This window comes from Triticum aestivum, chromosome 5A (genome assembly GCF_018294505.1).
Source record: "Triticum aestivum cultivar Chinese Spring chromosome 5A, IWGSC CS RefSeq v2.1, whole genome shotgun sequence".
Taxonomy (NCBI): domain Eukaryota; kingdom Viridiplantae; phylum Streptophyta; class Magnoliopsida; order Poales; family Poaceae; genus Triticum; species Triticum aestivum.
In genome coordinates, this window is record NC_057806.1 from 503,907,638 (window position 1) to 503,929,253 (window position 21,616).

Below are 21,616 nucleotides of genomic sequence, written 5' to 3' on the forward strand. Positions count from 1 at the left end.
ACAGATTGCGCATTCTGTGGTGCAGCAATCCCAAACTGCTTTCATGCCGGACAGAAACATCCTTGAATGGGTGGTCGTCCTTCATGAAACGCTTCATGAAATCCATTCAAAAAAATTAGATGGCGTAATTTTTAAGGTGGATTTCGAGAAAGCATACGACAAGGTCAAATGGCTATTCCTCCAATAGGCATTGCGTATTAAAGGTTTCAATGAAGCCTGGCATCGCCAGGTTGAATCATTTACGCAAAAAGGGAGTGTGGGAATTAAAGTGAATGACGATATTGGTCATTACTTCCAGACACATAAAGGCCTACGACAAGGAGATCCGATGTCCCCTATCCTGTTTAACATTGTGGTTGATATGTTAGCAATTTTGATAGGAAGGGCTAAGGAGAATGGCCAAGTAGGTGACTTGGTACCTCATCTTGTTGATGGAGGTGTATCCATCCTTCAGTACGCGGATGATACAATCATCTTTATGGAGCATGACTTGGCCAAGGCGAGAAATATGAAGCTGGTGTTATGCCTTTTCGAACAATTGACCGGGTTGAAGATTAACTTTCATAAGAGGAAGTTGTTCTGCTTTGGTAGAGCCAAAGAAGAACAGGAGGCTTATAGGCAATTGTTTGGGTGCGAGTTGGGGGGTCTACCTTTCTCTTACCTAGGTATATCAATCCACCATCGCAAGCTGACAAACAGAGAATGGAAGTGCATTGAAGACCGGTTCGAGAAGAAACTGAGTTGCTGGAAGGGCAAGCTCATGTCATACGGAGGCCGATTAATTCTGATAAATTCGGTGCTCACGAGTATGCCTATGTTTCTCTTATCGTTCTTTGAAGTCCCAGTTGGTGTTAGGAAAAGACTGGACTTCTATCGACCGCGTTTCTTCTGGCAGGGTGATGAACTCAAAAGAAAATACCGGCTAGCTAAATGGGATATCATTTGTAGACCGAAAGACCAAGGGGGTCTTGGTATTGAGAATCTTGAAGTTAACAACAGATGCCTTCTCAGTAAGTGGCTGTGGAAGCTGTCATCAGAGACTGATGCCACGTGGGCGCAAATCCTTCGCAGCAAGTACATACAGACAAAAACTTTGTCCCAGGTTGCAGTCAGGCCGACCGACTCGCCTTTCTGGAAAGGACTGATGAAAGTCAAACAATCCCTATTTAACATGACAAAGTTTATTATTGGCAACGGTGCTAGTACGCGTTTTTGGGAGGATGCGTGGCTCCGAGAGACACCCTTGGCCATTCAATATCCGTCTTTATATCGTATTGTTCAACGGCGTGAGGTGTTTGTTGCAACGGTATTTCAATCTATCCCCCTTAATATTTAGTTCAGACGGTCGCTAGCGGGCAATCGTTGGGGAGAATGGATCCGTCTAGTTAGGAGACTGATGGAGGTTCAGCTTTCTCAACAACCCGATGAATTACGCTGGAAGCTGACTAGGTCTGGAGTATTCACAGTTAAATCAATGCATATTGACGTTATTAATTCGAGCTCCATTCCTACCTCCAAGCATGTTTGGGCTGTCAAGGTTCCTTTAAAAATAAAAGTGTTTATGTGGTTTTTCCATAAACAAATTATTTTAACAAAGGACAACTTGATAAAAGCGTAATTGGACAGGAACTACCAGGTGTAGTTTCTGTGATCGGGATGAAACGATTAAACACCTCTTTTTTTATTGCCCGTTTGCCAAAGTCCTTTGGCGGACGGTTCACATTGCGTTTAATATTACTCCACCGAATTCTGTCAACACGTTATTTGGAACATGGCTTAATGGAATTGAGTCTGACTTAGTGAGACATATTCGTGTTGGAGTTTGCGCTTTGTTGTGGACTACCTGGAATTGCAGAAATGATTTGGTTTTTAACAGAATATCACGTATTCACTTTTTACAGGTTATTTTTCGAGCCACGGCAGTGATCCGTTCGTGGTCGCTACTCACTCCGATGGAGGCCAGGGAGCATTTGGTTACTGGATCTGTCTGTTGGGAGATGGTAGCTCGGGGTATCTTCAACCGGTTTGGATGGCGGTCATGTAATAGGATAGGCAATTAGTTTACCTATCTATCTTTAGCCAGCCGGTTGTGGCATCTTTTCTTGGCTAGTCTGTGTATCTAGCCCATTTTTGGCTCTCTGTGAGCTATCTTTTCAGTTTTTCCAGTTGGAGACTTTGGAACTTGTTGGATCTTTTATTTGGTTAATAAGATGGCCATATGCATCTTCCTGATGCAGAGGCCCGGACAACCCCCCTTTTCGAAAAAAGACAGTTAGGCGCTCCTTCTGGCGACGGCGCAGGCGCCTCGCCCCAGTCGCCCAGGGCTCCGGCTAGCGAGGGCTGGGAGGTGGTCAGACGCGGCGCTGGCTCCCCTCTGGCCCGGGCATAGCTGGAAACTCAGTCGGGTTCGGCGGTGGCGGCTGTCGGCGGCAGGTTTTGGGTGTTGGCAGATGCTAAGTCGGAGATCGAGGGCGACGTGGACCTGGTAGAGGAGGCTGGCCGGCCAGCGCCTGTGGGGCCGTCGATCCATGATTTCGTCGCCTTCGCGCACGCCGAGGGGAGTGGTGCCACCGTGGGGCATCGCCGCTTCGCTCCGGGCGACCGAGGGCCGCGCGCCGTCGCCGTCCGTGCCTGGCAACCCTCGCAGAACCTGGCCAGGGGCTCGGTGTCTCCTGGTGTTGCCGCGCGGGAGATTAGGTCACGGGTGGTGGCTGCGCTTGCCGCTCCGGTGGCCTCGGAGGCAAAGTGGTCACGCTTGGCGACGCGGTCGGCAGCTAGCCCGGTGGCGGCGGTGGCGGCGGCGGCGCAGGCGGCGGTGGTCGGCTCTTCACTGGCTAGGGTTAGCTTCACTGGGCCTGGGCCCGAGACTAGGCTGGTGGGTCGTGAGTCTGCGACTGGGCCGATTGGCGTTGCCGTGTCTCTCCAGGTGGGGCCCGAAAAGTCGCCTGGGGGAGGGGGCCTGGCTCCTAGTGGACTGGCCGGTCCGGCCAGGCCTGTCTCGGCCTCGGCCCACTTCTGGTACCTATTTATGGTTGCGACGCGGTTGCCCCGACCCCTCATTAGGGTTTCCCGCATCCAAAAAGAGGTGCGGCGCCTAGCTCACCTCGCCAGATCCATTCGCCTTACTCCTCCTCCCCCCCTCCTCTCGACATTTCGTTCGCGGCGGCAGTGATGAGCGGCCGGCGAGCGGAGAAGCGGCCTATGGAGGCCTCGGACTTGGATGGGGAGCGGTGGCGTGAGCGCGACCTGTGGGAGAAGGCGATGCGGCGAAGCAAGGTGTCAGATCTGAGCGTTTCCAAGAGGAAGAAGGGCGTGAGGGGGATTGGGGTCCTCCTCCCCCATGGTGGATCCAGCAGCAAGAGAGAGAAAAGAAGAAGAAGGAGATGGCGCATCGACGGGAGCTCAAGCGCAAGCCGATGGAACACCCCAACTGTGGTGGCGGCCACGAGGATCCTCTGGCGAAGAGATCAAGGGCGGCTGCCGAACCTCTGGCGGTGACGTGCCCCCTGGCTCGAAGGGCACGGCGAGCGCACCCATTTCGGTGGAGGATGCGCCGGAGGCACCGGGCGTGGAATGCTTCAAGTGTGGGAGACTTGGACATTTCCATTCTAAGTGCACGTTCTTGCCCTTGTGTGTGCTATGCAAAGAAGAAGGACATGCTTCTGCGCACTGCCCGACAAGGGGTCGGCAGCCGTGCTTGCAGATTATGTGAAGCGCGTTTTCAGGGGAAGGTTTCTTCTGCCTACAGTTCGAAGAGGAGGAGGACCCCGAGGAGCCGCGGCAGCTATCTACTGGCAACGCTGCTATCTTCTCTGCCGAGCCGGGCCGTCTGAACATGCGGGTCCTCAATCAAGAACTCAAGTATATGGTCACGGGGGACTGGGACTGGCAAGTCACTCAAGTGGGAGAGGATGATTTTATGGTGGTGTTTCCTTCCGCAGATCTCCTCCATATGGCTCGGACTAGTGGCAAATTGTTCCTTTCTATCAATGATATCACTGCTAGGGTGCATGATGTGGTGCAAGAGGTGATTCCCCCGTTGGTGATGCCAGAAGCTTGGGTGCGGCTCCACGGGATCCCTGAGAAACACCGTAAGATAGAGCGCATCAAGGAGGCGTTCAAGATGTTGGGCCGTCCGATCGTGGTCGACGAGCTCTCACTCATTAAGTTGGGACCCGTGAGGATGAGACTCGCCTGCAAGACTCCCGCAAAACTTAATGGCACAGTTGAGGTGTGGTTTAATCACGAAGGGTACCAGATCAAAGTGGAGCTGGAGCGGATGCCGCGGCGTCTGGGAGACGGCGGTGGGGCTCCTGGTGCGGGCCCCTCCGCTCCCCCTCCATAGGGCCAGCAAGGCAAAGGCGGGCCGGCCAAGCCTGGGTCATCTGCGGGTCCCCCCCCCAAGGACGCCGCCAATGGCGCGAAAGTGGCTAAATCTTCGGCTGCGGCACCCCAGAAGGAGGCGGCTGGCCCTGGTGCGGCCTCGGCTGGTCAAGACGTGGTGATGGGTGAGATGGCGGAGGAGCCAGAAGACAAAATTCAAGACACCTCTTTTGATACAGAGACATGGGATAAGTTGGGACTGGTTGCAACTCAAGACACTGTTGTTAGCTTTCCTCCCCTTGCCCGCACCCTGGACCCATCCTTCGATGAGTATGGTTCCAACCTGACATCTCACATCGTGCATCTACCGGTGGCGTTGATGGAGACAGGCACCTTGGCTGCTTCCCCAGCATGCGGTGGGGGTTCGATGGCGGGCTACGTGCTCAACATGGATTCGAACCTCACCCCGGCCTCGGGCAGGCGCTTGTCGAGCGGCTCCGGCCAGCAGGCCAAGAAGACTGCGGGGAGGAAGCCTGGGAGCAAGACAGTGGCCAAGGAGACTGCGGGTTCGCTTGAGGCGTTGGGGGCGAGCTAGGAGCGGCTCTGGAGGTGCCAGGGCCGGCAACCAAGGCCAAAAGATCCAGGGCGACTCCGGTGGCGACTCGGGCTCCTAGCGTGCGCGCCAAGGCCAAGCTCGGGGACTTGACCTCCATGGAAAGCGCCAAGGTCCGTGCCACAAACAAAAACATGGACGCGAGAGGTAATCCATCCCCCTCTTTTAAGATTCTGAATGCATTCTTTGACATTCATCTCGCCGAGATTCTTCACGATAGTGGTGTTGCGATTGATTCCTTGCCTATTGAGGTTATTTCTCTTGTGCGCGCACGTGAAGATGCCCAGGCCGCTCTCACGGCGGCTGCCGCCCGCTGTGCGGCTGTGCAGCCCGTGGATGGTTCGGACGTAGCACCAGTAGGGGCTGGTGCAGACCCTTTGCCCATCGAGGGAGACGAGGCCAGGGCGGCCTCGGACTTTCCTTCTTCCAGCCGTGCTCCGGCTAGGAAGCGCGTGGCCAAGGCGGTGAGCTCCCGTGGAGTTCGCCTACGAAACCGGGTTATTTGATGCGATATATCTTCTGGAATATTCGTGGATGCGGCCATGGGGGGGCGGCTTACGCAGCTTAGAGAGTATATGTCCAAAGAGCAAATAGACTTTGTAGCGCTCCAAGAGATGATTAAGGCCGATTTCACGTATAGAGATCTTTTGGCATATGATCCTCTTCAGCGCTTCGAATGGTTCTGGACACCTTCCACGGGTCATTCTGGCGGTCAATTGATGGGTTGTAATAAAGATATTTGTGATGTAATATTGTGGGAGTCTGGTATGTTTTCAATTGCTGCTACCGTTAGACACCCGGTTTCCCAGGCTACGTGGGTGTGTAAGTGTTTATGGGTCGGCGGACCACGCGAGGTCTGCTGATTTCCTGGGGGAAATCACAGCTCTGGTCGGGGCCAAACGAGCGGCTAACTTGCCTGTAGTAGTAGGCGGAGACTTAAACTTGATCCGCTCGGGGGCGGACAAGAACAACGGCAATATAGATTGGGCTAGGATGACCCTTTTTAATAATGCCATTGCGGCCGTTGCTCTCAGGGAGATTGCAAGTACGGGCGCAAGATTCACTTGGACTAACAAACAGCGAGATCCAGTTCGTTGTGTTCTCAATCGAGTATTTTGTTCAAGCGAATGGGAGGCGACGTTCCCCCTTTGCACCTTAGTGGCCGAGACGCGCATTGGATCCGATCATGTCCCTCTTATACTGTCATCAGGGGAGGACAGTGTGCGCTGTAGTCGAAGATTTTTCTTCGAGACAGCTTGGTTCGAACACGAGGGTTTCTGCCAATTGGTCACGACCCGATGGACTTCGATTGGTCACCAGGTGGGGTATCGGCGAGGACCAGTAGAGTTTTGGTCCTCTGCGGCAGCGGCCTTGCATGTTTTCCTCAGGGGTTGGGGGGCCAATCACGGCAGCGAGTCCAAAAGGGAAAGGGAACGCATTGTGGGCGAAATTGCGCGCTTTGATGCACAGGCCGACAAAAGACCTTTCTCTGGCGATGAGTGGGAGCACAGATACGCCCTGGAAAACCAGGTCTTAGCTATCCTTAGGGCGGAGGAGGAGTACTGGCACCGTAGGGGCGGCATAAAGTTGGTCGTGAAAGGTGACGCCAACACTGGCTACTTTCACGCGTATGCGAACGGGCGCAAACGTAAGAGCTCAATCCTTAGACTCCAATCGGAGCACGGGATTCTGGTTTCCCAAAACGAAATCGTTAAACACATATATGATTTATTTGTAGAGCTGTTGGGAACAGAGGAAGCGAAAGGACTACGTCTAAGGGAAGACTTATGGGGACCGACTCAGCATGTTTCCCAACAGGAAAATGACGCCCTTATGGTGTCCTTTACACCGCAAGAGATTGATTTTGCGCTGGCTGGCATGAAGAACGACATAGCCCCAGGCCCGGACGGCTGGCCGGTAGAGTTTTTCAAAAGGTTTTGGCCACTCCTTAGAGACCTTTTCCAAGCTATTATTAATGGCTTTGCCCTGGGTACGGTAGATCTTGCGCGGCTCAATTATGGGGCGATTTGTCTAATCCCCAAGGTCAAAGGGGCGGACTCTATCAAGCTGTTCCACCCGATCACGCTCATTAACGTCCCTTTCAAGCTTTGCGCTAAAGCATACGCCTGTAGGTTAGCATCGGTCGCTCAACGAGTAATTCATAAGAGCCAAACTGCTTTCCTTAAAGGTAGAAACATTCTTGAAGGGCCTATTGTTCTCACGGAGATAATCCACAAGCTTAAACGAACGCGAGGACAGGGTATTATCCTCAAGCTAGATTTCGAAAAAGCATACGACCGCGTAAATTGGGAGTTTGTGCGGGAGGTTCTCCTCAAAAAGGGTTTTGAGGCAGGGTTTGTCCATCGGATCATGCACCTGATCTCGAGTGGCAACACCTTGGTTATTGTTAACGGCGAAATGGGGAAGTTTTTCCGCAACAGAAAAGGGTTAAGACAAGGCGATCCCATCTCCCCACTCGTTTTAAATTTCGTGGCTGATGCATTGGCAGCTTTGCTGTCCAAGGCCAGGGAGGCCGGTCATATCAAGGGGCCCATCCCACACCTCATCCCAGGTGGTGTGTCTCACCTGCAATACGCCGACGACACCTTGCTATTGTTTAAGCTTGACGACCATAGTATTGCCTCGGTTAAGCATATTCTACTTGCCTTTAAGATCCTTTCTGGACTCAAAATAAATTTTCTTAAAAGCGAGGTCATAACCATGGGGATGGACGACCAGCAAAGCTTACGAGTCGCAAATTTACTTAATTGTAAGCTAGGGAGCTTTCCAATTAAGTACCTAGGGCTCCCTGTTTCTCACCGCAATCTCTCGATTTTAGAGTGGGAGCCTCTTTATGGGAAAGTGGCCAATAGGGTTAGCCCATGGAGAGGGCATTTTATGTCCTCGGCGGCGAGGCTCATTTTAACTAACTCGAGCCTATCTTCCCTTCCCCTATTCACCATGAGGATGTTCTTACTAGCTGATGGCGTGCACGCTAAGTTAGACACACCTAGATCCCGATTCTTCTGGGAAGGAACTGGTAACAAACGGAAATACCACCTAGTAAAGTGGGCGGCTGTTTGTAGGCCAAAAACATTCGGAGGTCTGAGAATCCTTAACTCCAAACTAATGAATGTAGCCCTCCTATCCAAATGGTGGTGGCGGCTAGCTCAAAACGGGACCGGTCTTTGGGCGCAACTGCTAAAAGCTAAGTACTTCCCGAATGGCACTCCATTCACGGCCTCGGCCAACGGCTCCGCGTTCTGGAAAGGGATCCAAGGGTTCCGCCCCGCTTTTGCTATTGGGCCAAAATTTCAGATCAACAATGGTCTTTCCACTCGGTTCTGGCTCGATCATTGGCTGGGCGCCTCCCCCCTTTGGCAAAGCCACCCCAACCTTTACCTTTACCGGATCGCTACTGACATTAACATCTCAGTAGGGGATGCACTCTGTGCTGACCCCCCGGCGATCCACTTTCTGCGGGCCCTCTCCACCGACGAACGTGTGTCATGGGAGGGTCTGGTACTGCTCATAGGTGTCAACCGCTTAAGGACGGGTACTGATTCGGTAGAGTGGAGCTCGACTGCTTCCAGGAAATTCTCGGTTAAGTCCCTATACAACAAGCTAACCGAAGGGACAACGCTTGATATAGCTAGGGGGCTATGGAAGGCAGGCCTGCCCTTGAAAATTAAAATCTTCATGTGTCAAATGTTTAGGAACCGGTTGCCCACTTCGGATAACGTGGCTAAGCGCAACGGTCCGGCTGATGGTACTTGCACTGTGTGCGGCCTTGGCAAAGATGCAAATCACGTCTTTTTTAAATGCCACCTGGCCAGGTTCGTTTGGAGCGCAGTGAGGGAAGCTTTCCATACGAACTGGAACCCAGCCTCGGGGAATGACCTTATTTCCATTCTCAGAACTACGAAAGGGTCTAGTAGTAGAATCGCTTGGCGCTGCGTAGGGGCGATGCTGTGGGCAATTTGGTCTACGCGCAATAAAATTACGATTGAGAAAAAATTCCTTAACCATCCCGCGGATGTGATCTTCAAATGCCATCTTTTTTTACAGACGTGGACTCCGTTGGGGAAGGAGCGCGATGATGAGCGTATGTCGGAGGCCATGATGCGCATCAAGACTATCCAGGTGTTGGCAAGGCAAGATACGTTGAGCAGCTGAAGCTTTTGGAGGTTTCGTGGGAGTTTATGTTAGCTAGGGCTTCCGTGATGGATGCTATGTTTGGATGTAATATTGCCTTCGCGTTGAACCTTATGCAGCAATTTGGATGACGGTTGTGGTCCGAACGTTTTCTTTTGATCTTCCTTAGTTGTTTCTTGTTGAACTTGGTGCCTGTGGGCTTTATTAATATAAAGCCGGACGCTTCTAGCGTCTTCGTTCCAAAAAAAAGCAGCAGCAGCAGCAAAGCATGCGGCAGAAGAATTAACAACGGAGATATACTACGTGTTTTAGTTTTAGATACACCTTTTTTTATCCATTTTAATGACAAGTATTTTCGGACGGAGGGAGTGTTTGTGGCCTAATCGGAGCGGAGCAACCTATACTTTTGACATATCCTTCCTCACCTCATATCTCTTTAGCTTTTCTTGCATCTTTAACTAGCTTCCACACGCACCCAGCTTTAGTTCCCCCTCAAATATATGTAGTGCGCAGTCCACATGCTCAAATTGCTCTCTCTCCATGTTATTTTCACACGCTTTGAACTACCAAAAAGTTTGATCATGACATGGGCAGCAAAGCCGCACAGTGTTGGGGTTTCCAAGCTAGCTCCAGACTATAAATACATCCTAGGGGCCTCAGGACAAGGCCCATGAAACTGAAGCCACCTTGCTTGACTCCCAGTCTCATCGTCTCGATCTTCGGTTCGGTGATCTGCGCATGCCTAGCCTGAGGCAGTGCAGCACTTTAGCTGTTGCCACGAAGATGAAGATGAGCAAGGCCCCTGTGCTCCTGAAGAAGGCGGTGACGATGTGCAAGAGCAAGACCGGCGTGCTCGCAGCCAGGCTCCTCTTCCTCGCCTCGCTCCGGCGCAGGATGGCCACCGTCGGCGTGATGTCTCACAAGATACACGCGCTCATGGCGGCCGCGGACCGGGCGAAGGCGGGAGGGGACTGCCACAAGGCTGTCGTTTCGCGCAAGGTCGAGAAGACGCTTCCAGCGATCCATGGCGGTGAGATCGTTGATCTCACGCATCAATTGGCACTGTTTTGTCAAGAGAAGGATGTTGGTGGTGGCTTCCCTGACTGGACGCTGCACCCCATCTTCAATGACGATGACAATTGCTGTTACGTCGACGAGCCCTCGGTGATAGATGTGATCAGGAGCAACATGGAAGTCCAGGGGTTGGAGTTCAACATGGAAGATGAGATCGACCAAGCCGCCGATATGTTCATCAGGAGGTTCCGGGAGCGAATGAGCAAGAGCATTTAGTGACCTGCTCGTTTTTCATCTATACCTGATTGCACGGCCGACACAGAAGTGTACTAGTCGCGAGGGAGAACGTTAGATTGATACTGTAGCATATAGTAGGGGGCAGACTAAACAAAACTTTTCCGGGCACCCACAAATTAGTTTTTTTTTTGAGAAATAGCAACGCGTAGTACAATTATGTAAGGGGTAGCAGATATTTAAACATAATTTTTTTGGCGGATTTGCTCAACCTTTTTCTTGATCTGGATCAGATGGCTCTATTATTTCTACTCACTTTTCATAACATGTATCCTATCTCATAGCGAGCTAATAACTGCGAAAATCGATCATAACTGGATTTACCCCCCTCCCCCCCCCCCTCCCACCATCCACCTCGAAAGGGCCTACAGGGCAAAATATTCGAATGGGGGTTTCTAACTATGTATATAGTATCGGTATCTGTCTATTGGTTCGTTTTCTCTCCAAAGTTTGCTTATACAGTCAGATGTCAAGCTGCAAGAACACCAACAAAATTATCCTACAATCTTTTCATTTTTCCATTGGATATACGAAATAGTCTAGTACCGTCTTATCCAACCGCCTAGGATGATTCTTGTTTGCATATACAGTTTGACTCCATCTTTATAAAATGAATTTCTAGCAAATAAATGGCCAACACGCCTTCAAGCCTTCGATTCCACTAATTGATGCTCATTTACATATTTTTCCGCCGATACTCATGTTGGTGCCTAATCACTCCACGGGCATTTTCTTCCGTGTATCACCTCTAATCTTTTTGTAATTCCAGATAATATTGATTGTATATCTTTTTTGTGGAAATATTGATTGTATATAGAGCATAAGATGGTAAGAAAAATATTTTTGGTTTATATTTTTATATATTTCTAGTTGTTTATCTATTCATTGCATTAGATTAACGTTGGTGTTATGTGACGAGGACTAACACATCAAAATCAAGCATAAGATGTAACAGTCATTTATAGTTCAACTAATAATTAGTATGAGAACCACAAAATATTTGTGATATATCTAAATGCAACTACAATGATCTCTCCGTTGTGAACTTTTAAAATGCAAAGATCTACCAATTATGATCATTTTAGTAAGCTATGATCTAAGATATGCGATCTGTTTAGATATGATTGTGTAGATATAACCGAATCAATATCTTGAGCTAGTTTTATGAACATATAATGTATGCGATCTATATTAATATGGCTATGTGGATATAATAGATGTGGCCCGTTTAGATACAGTTATGTTGATCTAACAGTTACGATCTTCCTGGGTATAATTTAAATCTAATGGATGTGACCATTTTAGTATATGTAGATCTAATAGGCATAATCGATTTAAGTATAACTATTTAGATCTAATGGTTGCAATCTACTAGAAATGGTTCACAAGATCGAGGTGACAATATTTGTTTGTCATTTCTAGTGTATTTGTCTATTCTCTTCTGTATAGTGTACACTATATCGAGGTGCATGAATGCTAGAAACCTTTCTTGAGATATTTAATTAATAAAACAATAGCAATTAAGTTGAAAATAGATGTACATGAGAGCACAGCATCATCTATTTTTCTCCGGTGTTGCATTTTTATTTTATTGATACTCACATATACTCTCTAACCAATTAGTGACTGCAGTAAGTTACAAAATAGTGCACTCTATAACTAATTGTTGCATTATTCAGACAATACATAATTAGACATGACATAAGTATACAACTTACATGAAGCAATGTTGATAGTAAAGAAATCTACCAAAATACAGGCTATTTATAAAAATGGTTCATCTACGAAACTGAGAAGTAATACCTTTGTCACATAATGGACATCAACCTATTTCAGAGAGAGGTCACATAGTGGACCCGATTTGCTTAAAAAATATTAAACAAGCGTATTGATTTCTTTATATCACTATATCCACCCTCACTGGTAAAAAAATTTGACGTTAACTACTCTTGCCTTCTCAAATAAGAATCATTGTAAAACAGAGTATCCTGCAGACTAGGAACAAAGATAGTGAAACTGGTCCACTCATACAATAAGATGTTAGCATTATGTTGAATTAGTTATAAATGATTAATTACTTAAGTTAAATGATCACATCATCGCAAGGTGCAAATATTTTACTGCACTTTAGATATTTTCAGGTGGTGACCACATTCGGTTCTAGACTCTTGCACTTCCCCTAATTGAGCTACTTCCCGACCATATACTCTTGTTGTTGGCTCAGTTCTGGTTGTTGTCTTGATTTCAAGAATCCGGGATTTAGGAAATTGGGATCAGACTGGTCTGATTTCTTGTAATGTTAGATTGATACATAGATGAGCACAACATAGCAGATGCTAAACCTAAAAATGAAAAAAAAAGTTTTATTCAATAATAATTAATCAACGAAGAGTTTAAGACTTAAACATGCATTGATGCCTATACTTTTGTTTAGCTTCGACTATATCTTTTCATCAATGAGGTGCCTTTTCATGGTGAAACTGGTTTAGTTATATCTCAAAAGGAAAATCGCATTAAGAACACTAACAACAAATGATTATCCGATGATATTTCAAGCACCATAAAGAAGGAGAAAACCTGGGCAGCGTGCCCCCGAATAGCCTAGATAGTGTGGGTGCACTTTGTTTCTCCAATTTAGGTACTCCATCTGATCCATATTACTTGTTGCTGGTATGGATCGGAGGGAGAATAATAATGTTTTTATCCACTATCTATATCATATCACTAAACTCCATTTGATATCAAAAGCTTTATAAAGATGGTTTGAATTTTCCCATCTTGCAACATATATATGTTCTTACTAGTTTGTTGAATCCTGGAGTTCCATCTCAAGGCATGATAGAAAAAAAAAATATGGTAATGATTTTTACAGTTCAATTTTCATTGTCACCCACTCATAAAAAGGAGCAAGGTTTCATATTATCCGTGATGATCTCCCAAATCTTTCCTCTCCCCTAAAATCATAGCATCTGCTACCGATATTTCATTACCTCCGTTCCCATCACAATGTCCGTACTCCCATCCTACCACCAGGCGGTAGCAACAGCTCCGCCATCACCTGAAGCACAACGGATCGCAGCCTCCCCTCAGGCGGTTTCAACTACCCAACAAAATGGGATAATTTTCAACACTAACTTTCACCTTCCCCACTCACTACCTCTTCATCTATGGTGGAGCCAGTGCCCCCTTCCAACTACCCACCACAACAACGAGGATGAGACCGACCATGAAGCTACACCCAACCCGAGGTGTCGTTTTCCCATAGCCGCGCAGGAGGAGGGCTCTACGGCGCATAAGGAGGAGAAGGCCGCCCAATATAAAGTTTCCATGGTCTACCTTCCCCACATTGTTTGTATTTTGAAGGTTAAGTGTCTCGTGTATATGTAGGCTATTGATGGCTACAAATTAGTGCATTCTTTTTTTGTGAGGGTATGAATTAGTGCATCCAGAAATGAAAAAAGTAATGCATTGCTTTATTGCTGAATAAAGTACATGTACTAAATTGAAGTAACATATATGTTTACTCGAGCCATATGTCTCCTGATGTAAGCTAGCCCAAATTCTGCTCGTATGTCAACCAAGCTGGAAAAATTGCTCGTGCTTAATTTATTTCTTGAGTGATCCTGAGTCGAAATGAAATACGAGTCAAGCTCAAGTGGTTGACGTGTATAGGGGTTTCTTCTTTTCACCCAATGAAATCATGCATCCATTTCATTAGGAGACCATTTTTTTCTCAGTCCCAATCGAGCCTTTTCCTTTCCTTCCAAGTTAAGCACACATTGACAAGCAATTTCTAAGTAGAGGACCGATCACCAAACCCCTCGAGTTAAGAATCACGAAACCAGCCGGCACATCCATGCACGACTTTAACAGAAATATCTTGACGATACTTTTTTCTAGACCAGAATCTTGTCGATACTTTAACATGTACTGCTGCAAAAACGATCGCCGGTCTCCTCCTCCATTCCCACGAAAATCCTGCCAATGTTGGACGTGTGCACCATCTTTTCATTTCTTCCAGGAAAGGAAGCACTTGTGTCACACCGCCGTTGTCATCACAAGTTTAACATGATCGACGCCATCAGAAAAGATTGCTGAAGCTCCACCCATGCATGCATCCATCACGCCATTGGTTCTGCGTTTGGACGGAGGAGAAGAATTACAAGAAGCTGTGGGCAAGACAATTAATAACCTTGGCGTCTGCGATTTAACTAAGTGAGACACACACAGGAATTTGCTTTCGGCGTGTTGCAAATTCTCCATGTGCGCGTACTTTACAATCTGCCATGAATCACAAGGAAACTGCCAAGAACAAAAGGGAGCCGGTTTGGTTCCCTTTGGGCATTCCGGCCAACCCATCATCAGCTACTACCACTTAATTAAAAGAGATACTGGAAACTCGGGGTCATAGAGAGCCAATCTACACCTTGGGGCATGTGTCTTTTCTAGCGTAAGTGGAATACTTTCTCCATTTCATTCCCCATTGCTAGCTTTTCTTCCATCTTTAGCTTGCTTTCCACTCCCAACATTCCCATAGTGCTAACTCCACATGCCAAAATTGTTTTCTATAGATCTTCCTTTTGTGCCTATGCTTGTTTTTCCAAGGTTGTGCTTTCATATGCTTTGGGAGAGCTAGAAAAGTTTGATTGTCACATGAGCAAAGTTTTACGCAGGCACTTGCATGCCGAGTTCCTGACTATAAAAGTATAAATACAACCTTGAAGACTCAGGAGAAGGCCCATGAATCTGAAACATCTTGCCTCATCTCAGTGGTCTGCTCATGCCAAGCTTGAGCTATCACAGAACCCTACTTGTTGTGTTTGATAGGCAGTTTGGCCACCTCTCAGCATCGAAGATGAAGATTGGCAAGGGCACGGAGCTTCTGAAGAAGGTGGCTGCGACGTGCAAAAACAAGACCAGCGTGCTGGCAGCCAGGCTCCTCGTCCTCGTGTCCCTCCGTCGCAGGTTGGCCACTGTCGGCGCCTTCTCCCACAGGATCCATGCGCTTGTGGCTGCCGCTGACCGGGAGAAAGGTGCCAGGGTGGACTGCCACAAGGCTCTCGTGGTGCGCAAGGTCTGGAAGACGCCAGCGATCCCTGGTGGTGAGATTGTTGTTAATATCTCTCATCAACTGGCACTGTTTGATCCAGAGGATGATGGTGATGGTGGCTGCACTGATCGGACACTACACACCATCTTCAATGACGATGACAACAACTGTTGTTACACCGAAGATTGCGAGGTGGGCGACGATGAAGATGATGGTCATGTGCTACTCGATGAGTGTGATGAAGACGTCGATGACCAACCGCTGGTCATAGATGTAATCCGGAACAACCGAGAGGCACAGGGTTTAGAGTTCAGCATTGACAACGAAATTGATCAGGCTGCTGACATGTTCATCACAAGGTTCCAGAAGCGGATGAATCAGAGCTTCTAGTGATCTTGTTAGCTCATATCTATTTGTTTGTATGACAAAATCTGAAGTGTACGTATACTGAGTTATTGGTTGCTAATAGAGGTACGGTAGATTGGTGGGTGTGAACTAGACTTGTATACCGTATTTAGATAGGGAGAAAAGGAGATGGACATATGCTGTCTGCCAGAGAATAGACATTATTTTTCTAGCACACACAATTGAGTTTTCTTTGGGAGAAATATAGCAACGTATGCTAGTGAAACAACACAAGTTAGAGCAGATGTTTACCAAAACTATCAAAGTAATCCGTGCATTTGCGCCTCTATTTTTTGGTATATATATAACATGGTTTTGAAAGACTACAATTAGTAATTTGGACCATTATTTCATATGAATATGCTTGTACAAAATTACAAATGCTATTATAATGAGAACATCCATGTATAATAAAATAATAATCTTAATATATATTTAGGTGAGTAATCTATATATATTTCCGCAAATTATAGCCCCCACACTTTTCTTAATATATGCACTTAAATGTTGTATGGTTAATTTAATACTCCCTCTGTAAAGAAATATAAGAGTGTCTAGATCACTAGTAATGTAAACGCTCTTCATATACACGCGCATACACTCACCCCTATGAACGCACATACGCACATCCTATCTATATGAGCACCTCCGAAAGACTGAGCCAACATATCATCTTGAAATTTACGAAGTCACTGTAGGCACCTTGTCGTCGACGGGAACGTCTCCTCACACTGAATGCGCATCGTCGGAAATCCTGAAATAAATCCAGGAATAAATACGAGCACCAGGATTTGAACCTTGGTGGGCTGGGGATACCACAGTCCCTTTAACCATCCAACCACAGGTTGGTTCGCATTGGTGGTTGATATCTTAACATATGTTCTTTTTTTTTAACTCTCCAACCCCTTATTTATTCAGAAGAAACCAACAAAGAGTCTTTTACAATAAGGGGAAGTAAGGCACTAGGGGCCTCATCGAACCAGGTGCTAGGGGGAGAGAACCTAGCTAATCTTGCTAACTCGTGGGCAACAGATTTTGCTTCACGATGGCAATGCTCAAACTAAGCTATGACAAGATCACGGGACATGTGGTAGCAATCATCTATAATAGCAGCGGCCGGTCCCGCAAATAGACCACCCTCTTGCATTGCCTGTATCACATCGATATTATCCGATTTTATCACCAGTCTTGAGCAGCCGTAGCTTTGCGCCAAATTAAGACCGAACCGAAGTACCAGGGCTTCGGCCATTAGGGCATCCATACATTCGCCCGCAATATTGTTTCCTGCTGCCAAGAATTTCCCTGAGTTGTCCCGAAGAACCGCCCCAACTGTACCTTGCATTGAGTCGGGATCGAATGCTGCATCCACATTAAGCTTAACCGTACCTGTAGGCGGTCGCACCCATGGGTTCCTCTGGAGTTTCGCCTTAGGTTGGGCAGCAGCAAAAAAAATTGCAGCAAGGCCTCTCACTGATGCAACAATTTCAGACACTTGCTTTGTTTGCTCCTTATGGAGTAGTTTTCTACGTTCCCACCACAAGTACCATGAGGCAATTACCACAATCAGGTTTGACTTTTCCTGACCCAACAGAGATATTTCATTAGCAGGCAGGTCCAATAGATGTTCAAGTACAGCCTCACCTGCATGATCAACAACACATGCTTGAGCTATAATTTCCTCCAACCCCAATTCTGTCCAGACCTGTTTCGCCTTTGGGCATTGAAAGATCATGTGTTTAATGCTTTCCCGCCCCTCGCAGGCCGGGCACTTTGTGTCAACTTTCATATGCCTATCTGCCAGAGTACTTTTGCAAGGTAAGGTGCCATGTAGTGTTCTCCAAAGAAAACTTCTAACCTTCGCAGGGCATGGTAGTTTCCACACAATATCCAAATTTGGATTTGGTCTTGTGGACCTAGGCCCATAGATGTTTCCCCTCGCTTCATATTTGGCTCTCCAAGTGACATTGTAAGCTGATTTCACCGAGAATGTTCCTGATTTTGATGGATGCCAAGAGATGAAATCTTCCATTTCAAACGCGGCAAGGGTATTGACAAAATACGAGGCACATCGATAGGCCAGAAAGTCTGGTCAATTAGGTGCACATCCCACTGTCCTGTTGTTGGGTCAATAAGGTCTGACACATTAGATAACAGATTTCCACCTCGAGGTGTAGCCGGCATCCTGTTATTAGACTATGGTAACCATGCATCATACCAAATCTTAACTTTGTGCCCATTGCCTATTCTCCAAATGTATCCCAACTGCAGAGTCTCCACTCCTCCCATAATACTTTGCCAGGTATAAGAAGCTTTTTTCTTCAAAGTAGCATTAAGCAAATCTCCGTCAGGGTAATATTTGGCTCTGAGGATTGTAGCACACAGGGAGTCCGGATTATCAATCAATCTCCAAGCTTGTTTAGCCAGCAGTGCTAGGTTGAAGCAGTGTATATCTCTGAATCCCATTCCTCCTTCCTTCTTCAGAACACACATCTTCCACCAGGCGAACCAATGCATCCTCTTATGAGTAGCGTCATCTCCCCACCAATATTGCGCTATCGCATATGAAATTCCCTTACAAATTTTCTTAGGAATTTTAAAGACGAACATAGCATATGATGGTATTGCCTGCGCCACTGATTTGATTAGCACCTCTTTACCCCCTTATGATAAAACCTTTTCCTTCCAGCCACATATTTTCTGAATAATTCTGTCAATTAAATATTGAAAGCAACATGTTCTGTCCAAACCTACTGTAGCCGGCAGCCCTAAGTACTTGTCATTTAAAGATTCAGTCAAGATATCAAGGATGGTACAGATCTGGGCTTTTTGCTCTACTGATGTATTTGGACAGAAGAAAATGCTAGATTTCTCCACACTAACCTTCTGCCCTGAGGCCAAGCAGTATATGTCAAGAATAGATTTCAGGGTAGTAGCATTTTGCTCATTTGCCTTCATCAAGATGAGGGAATCATCTGCAAACAGTAGGTTTGTCACAGCCGGAGCATCTCTGCAAACTCTAACTCCTTCCAACTCCCCTAACGACTCTGCACGGGATAATAATATTGTTAGTCCTTCGATATAGAGAAGGAAAAGATACGGGGACAATGGGTCACCTTGACGCAACCCCCTTGACGGTTTAAAATTATCTGTCTCCTCTGAATTGAACCGTACACAGTACTCAACTGAAGTAACACAGAGCATTACCATTTTTACCCAATTTTCATGAAAACCAAGTTTGAGGAGTATCGCTTCCAAGAACACCCACTCCACCCTGTCATATGCTTTATTCATGTCTAATTTAACCGCACACCATCCTTCTTTCCCAGAACGCTTGTTTTTAATAGCATGGAGGCTCTCATATGCAATCAAGACGTTATCCGTGATCAATCCCCCCGGGACAAAGGCGCTCTGAGTTGGACTGATAATCTCCTCCAGAAAAGGATTCAGCCGGTTTGCTAGCAACTTGGATATGACTTTATAAACGACATTACAGAGACTGATTGGCCTAAATTGATTTACCTTCTCTGGTGACTGAATTTTTGGGATCATCACTATGGTAGTGTCATTCCATCCTTTTGGCATGTTACAAGTATTAATTGCTCTCCGTACCTCCTCCACTAGGTCCTCACCAAGCATTGGAGAAAAGCGTTTATAGAATACAGAGTGTAACCCATCTGGCCCAGGGGCTTTGAAGTCACCAATGTCAAACAGAGCTTCTCTTACTTCTTCAGCAGTGTAAGTGGCTACTAGAGTAGTATTCATTTCCTGAGTGACCCTGGGATGAACTCACGAGAGAACATTTAAATCTGGAGACTGCACTTTAGAAGAGAAAAGATTAATAAAATAACCAGATATAAGTTGTTTCAGCTCCTCCGAACCTTGATGCCAAGTGCCATTATCATCCATTAACTTCTTTATTTGGTTTCTTTTTTTTCCTGTCCATAGCCGCTTTATGAAAGAATGACGTATTCCTATCTCCATGGAGTAACCAATTCACTCTCCCCCGCTGTAACCAATATAGTTCCTCTTGGTCCAGAATATTCTCAAGAAAAACTTGCACCTCCTTTTGGCGAAATCGGGCATCGGAATTTAACGGACCAGCTTTTAATTTTTCCAATTCCCGTTTCAGTTTTGATATCTGATGAAGCTATGTACCTAGGATAGGGTCATGGACCAGTCCAACATACCCTCCCCAAGGACATCTCTACAAAGAATCAGAAGCAGTCGAAGAGAAACCATCATCCACTCGACCGTGGAGACGCGCTCACTCGACCACCTTGAAGACACTCGACCACCAGAAGATGAGGAACCCTCCACTCTGCAACGGTCAGGACTTAAACCATAGCATTATGAGCATTTATGACACTTTAATGTAGACATTACCAGTAACGCCTTTCCTTTATGAGCATTGAACCCTGTGTAACGGAGGGGAGCTGGGGTCCTGGCGCACTCTATATAAGCCATCCCCCTCCTCTGGGACAGGGGTTCGCACTTTCTGTAATTCACACACATATATTCAGTCGACCGCCTCAGGGCTCCGAGACGTAGGGCTGTTACTTCCTCTAAGAAGGGCCTGAACTCGTAAACTCATGCGTACAACTCCTCCATAGCTAGGATCTTGCCTCCTCATACTTACCCCCCATTCTACTGTCAGTCTTAGATCCACGACAGTTGGCGCCCACCTTGGGGCAGGTGTCTTAGCGACTTATTGGAGAAGTTGCAATTTTTCCGATCCCCATCATCATGGTTCCAGGCGGAGGTTTGGCTGAGGGCCACGAGATCCGTCTCGGCGCGCTCGTGTTTATCGCCGACAACTCCGCTTGGCTTCAGGAGGCACCACTCGACGTCGACGCGCTCCCCGCCCGCGGGGCGACGCACTTTCACGCGTGCGTCCGTGGCATCCTCCTGCGGCAACCGTCGACCCAGTACCAGTAGACTCCAACGGCTTTCCCCCTCCCTGCGACCCGTCGGAGCAAGCGCACCGGCCGATCGAGGATTCAACAGTGGGTGAAGCATGCGGTGGCCCGCCAGCCGGCCACCCCTCAAGTCGCGGCGATCGAGCCCGACGAGTCTCTCTACGGCCTGTTCGATCTGTCGACTGGCTCCGTAGAGACTGCATCCGAGTGCGGCAGCAATGACTCGGCAGCGGAAGTCCTGATGGTCAATGGACCACGCGGTCCTCCTGGCTTCAATCATGAAGATGGATGTGATGGGAACGGTGATCCGTCGCGCGTTCACGAGGAGTACCGCCTCGAGCCTCTCTCCTCGCAGCAGAGAGAAGAACTTCGTCGCCGAAACATGGATGCCCTGCATACTCCTATAGTTGGAGAAACACCCGAGGCCCAGGCCTTGGAGCAGGCTTGCTTGGCCAATCTGGCTGAGCGCACTCGGCTGGAGAACCTCCAGCGCGCACTCAACGATCACGCTCGTCATCATGCTCTTGAGTCCAGTCGACGCCAACTTTTTCCACCTCCAACTCAGGTATACCGAACACCGATCCAAAACCTAGCAGCTGCTGCCCGGATAGCAGAGTCGATTCAACCTTCCCAGTCAGAAGCTGGCCGAGGTCTGGCGCAGATCAGGGCCTTGCTCCGGGCAGCGGGAGAGCAGAATACGGTCGTGTCTCAGTCGCGGAATATGATCCATAGCAGATCCGTGGTCGTAGATACAGTTCAGTCAGCCCATAGTCCGAGATCGCCCCCGAGGCGTGAGGGACGTGGGGAGCGGCGTGATTAGTAAAGAAACCAGGAGCAGTATGATCG

General features: G+C 47.6%; 2 protein-coding genes across 2 annotated transcripts; both read left to right on the forward strand.

Moving 5' to 3' along the window:
* The first annotated feature begins 9,782 nt into the window (after positions 1-9,782).
* On the forward strand, positions 9,783-10,610 carry LOC123107390 (uncharacterized). Its single transcript, XM_044529379.1, has one exon. The coding sequence runs from the start codon at positions 9,830-9,832 to the stop codon at positions 10,379-10,381; it is 552 nt and encodes a 183-aa protein (XP_044385314.1). The 5' UTR covers positions 9,783-9,829; the 3' UTR covers positions 10,382-10,610.
* A 4,549-nt stretch (positions 10,611-15,159) lies between these two features.
* LOC123107391 (uncharacterized) lies at positions 15,160-16,114 on the forward strand. Its single transcript, XM_044529380.1, has one exon. The coding sequence runs from the start codon at positions 15,180-15,182 to the stop codon at positions 15,837-15,839; it is 660 nt and encodes a 219-aa protein (XP_044385315.1). The 5' UTR covers positions 15,160-15,179; the 3' UTR covers positions 15,840-16,114.
* Positions 16,115-21,616: the final 5,502 nt, after the last annotated feature.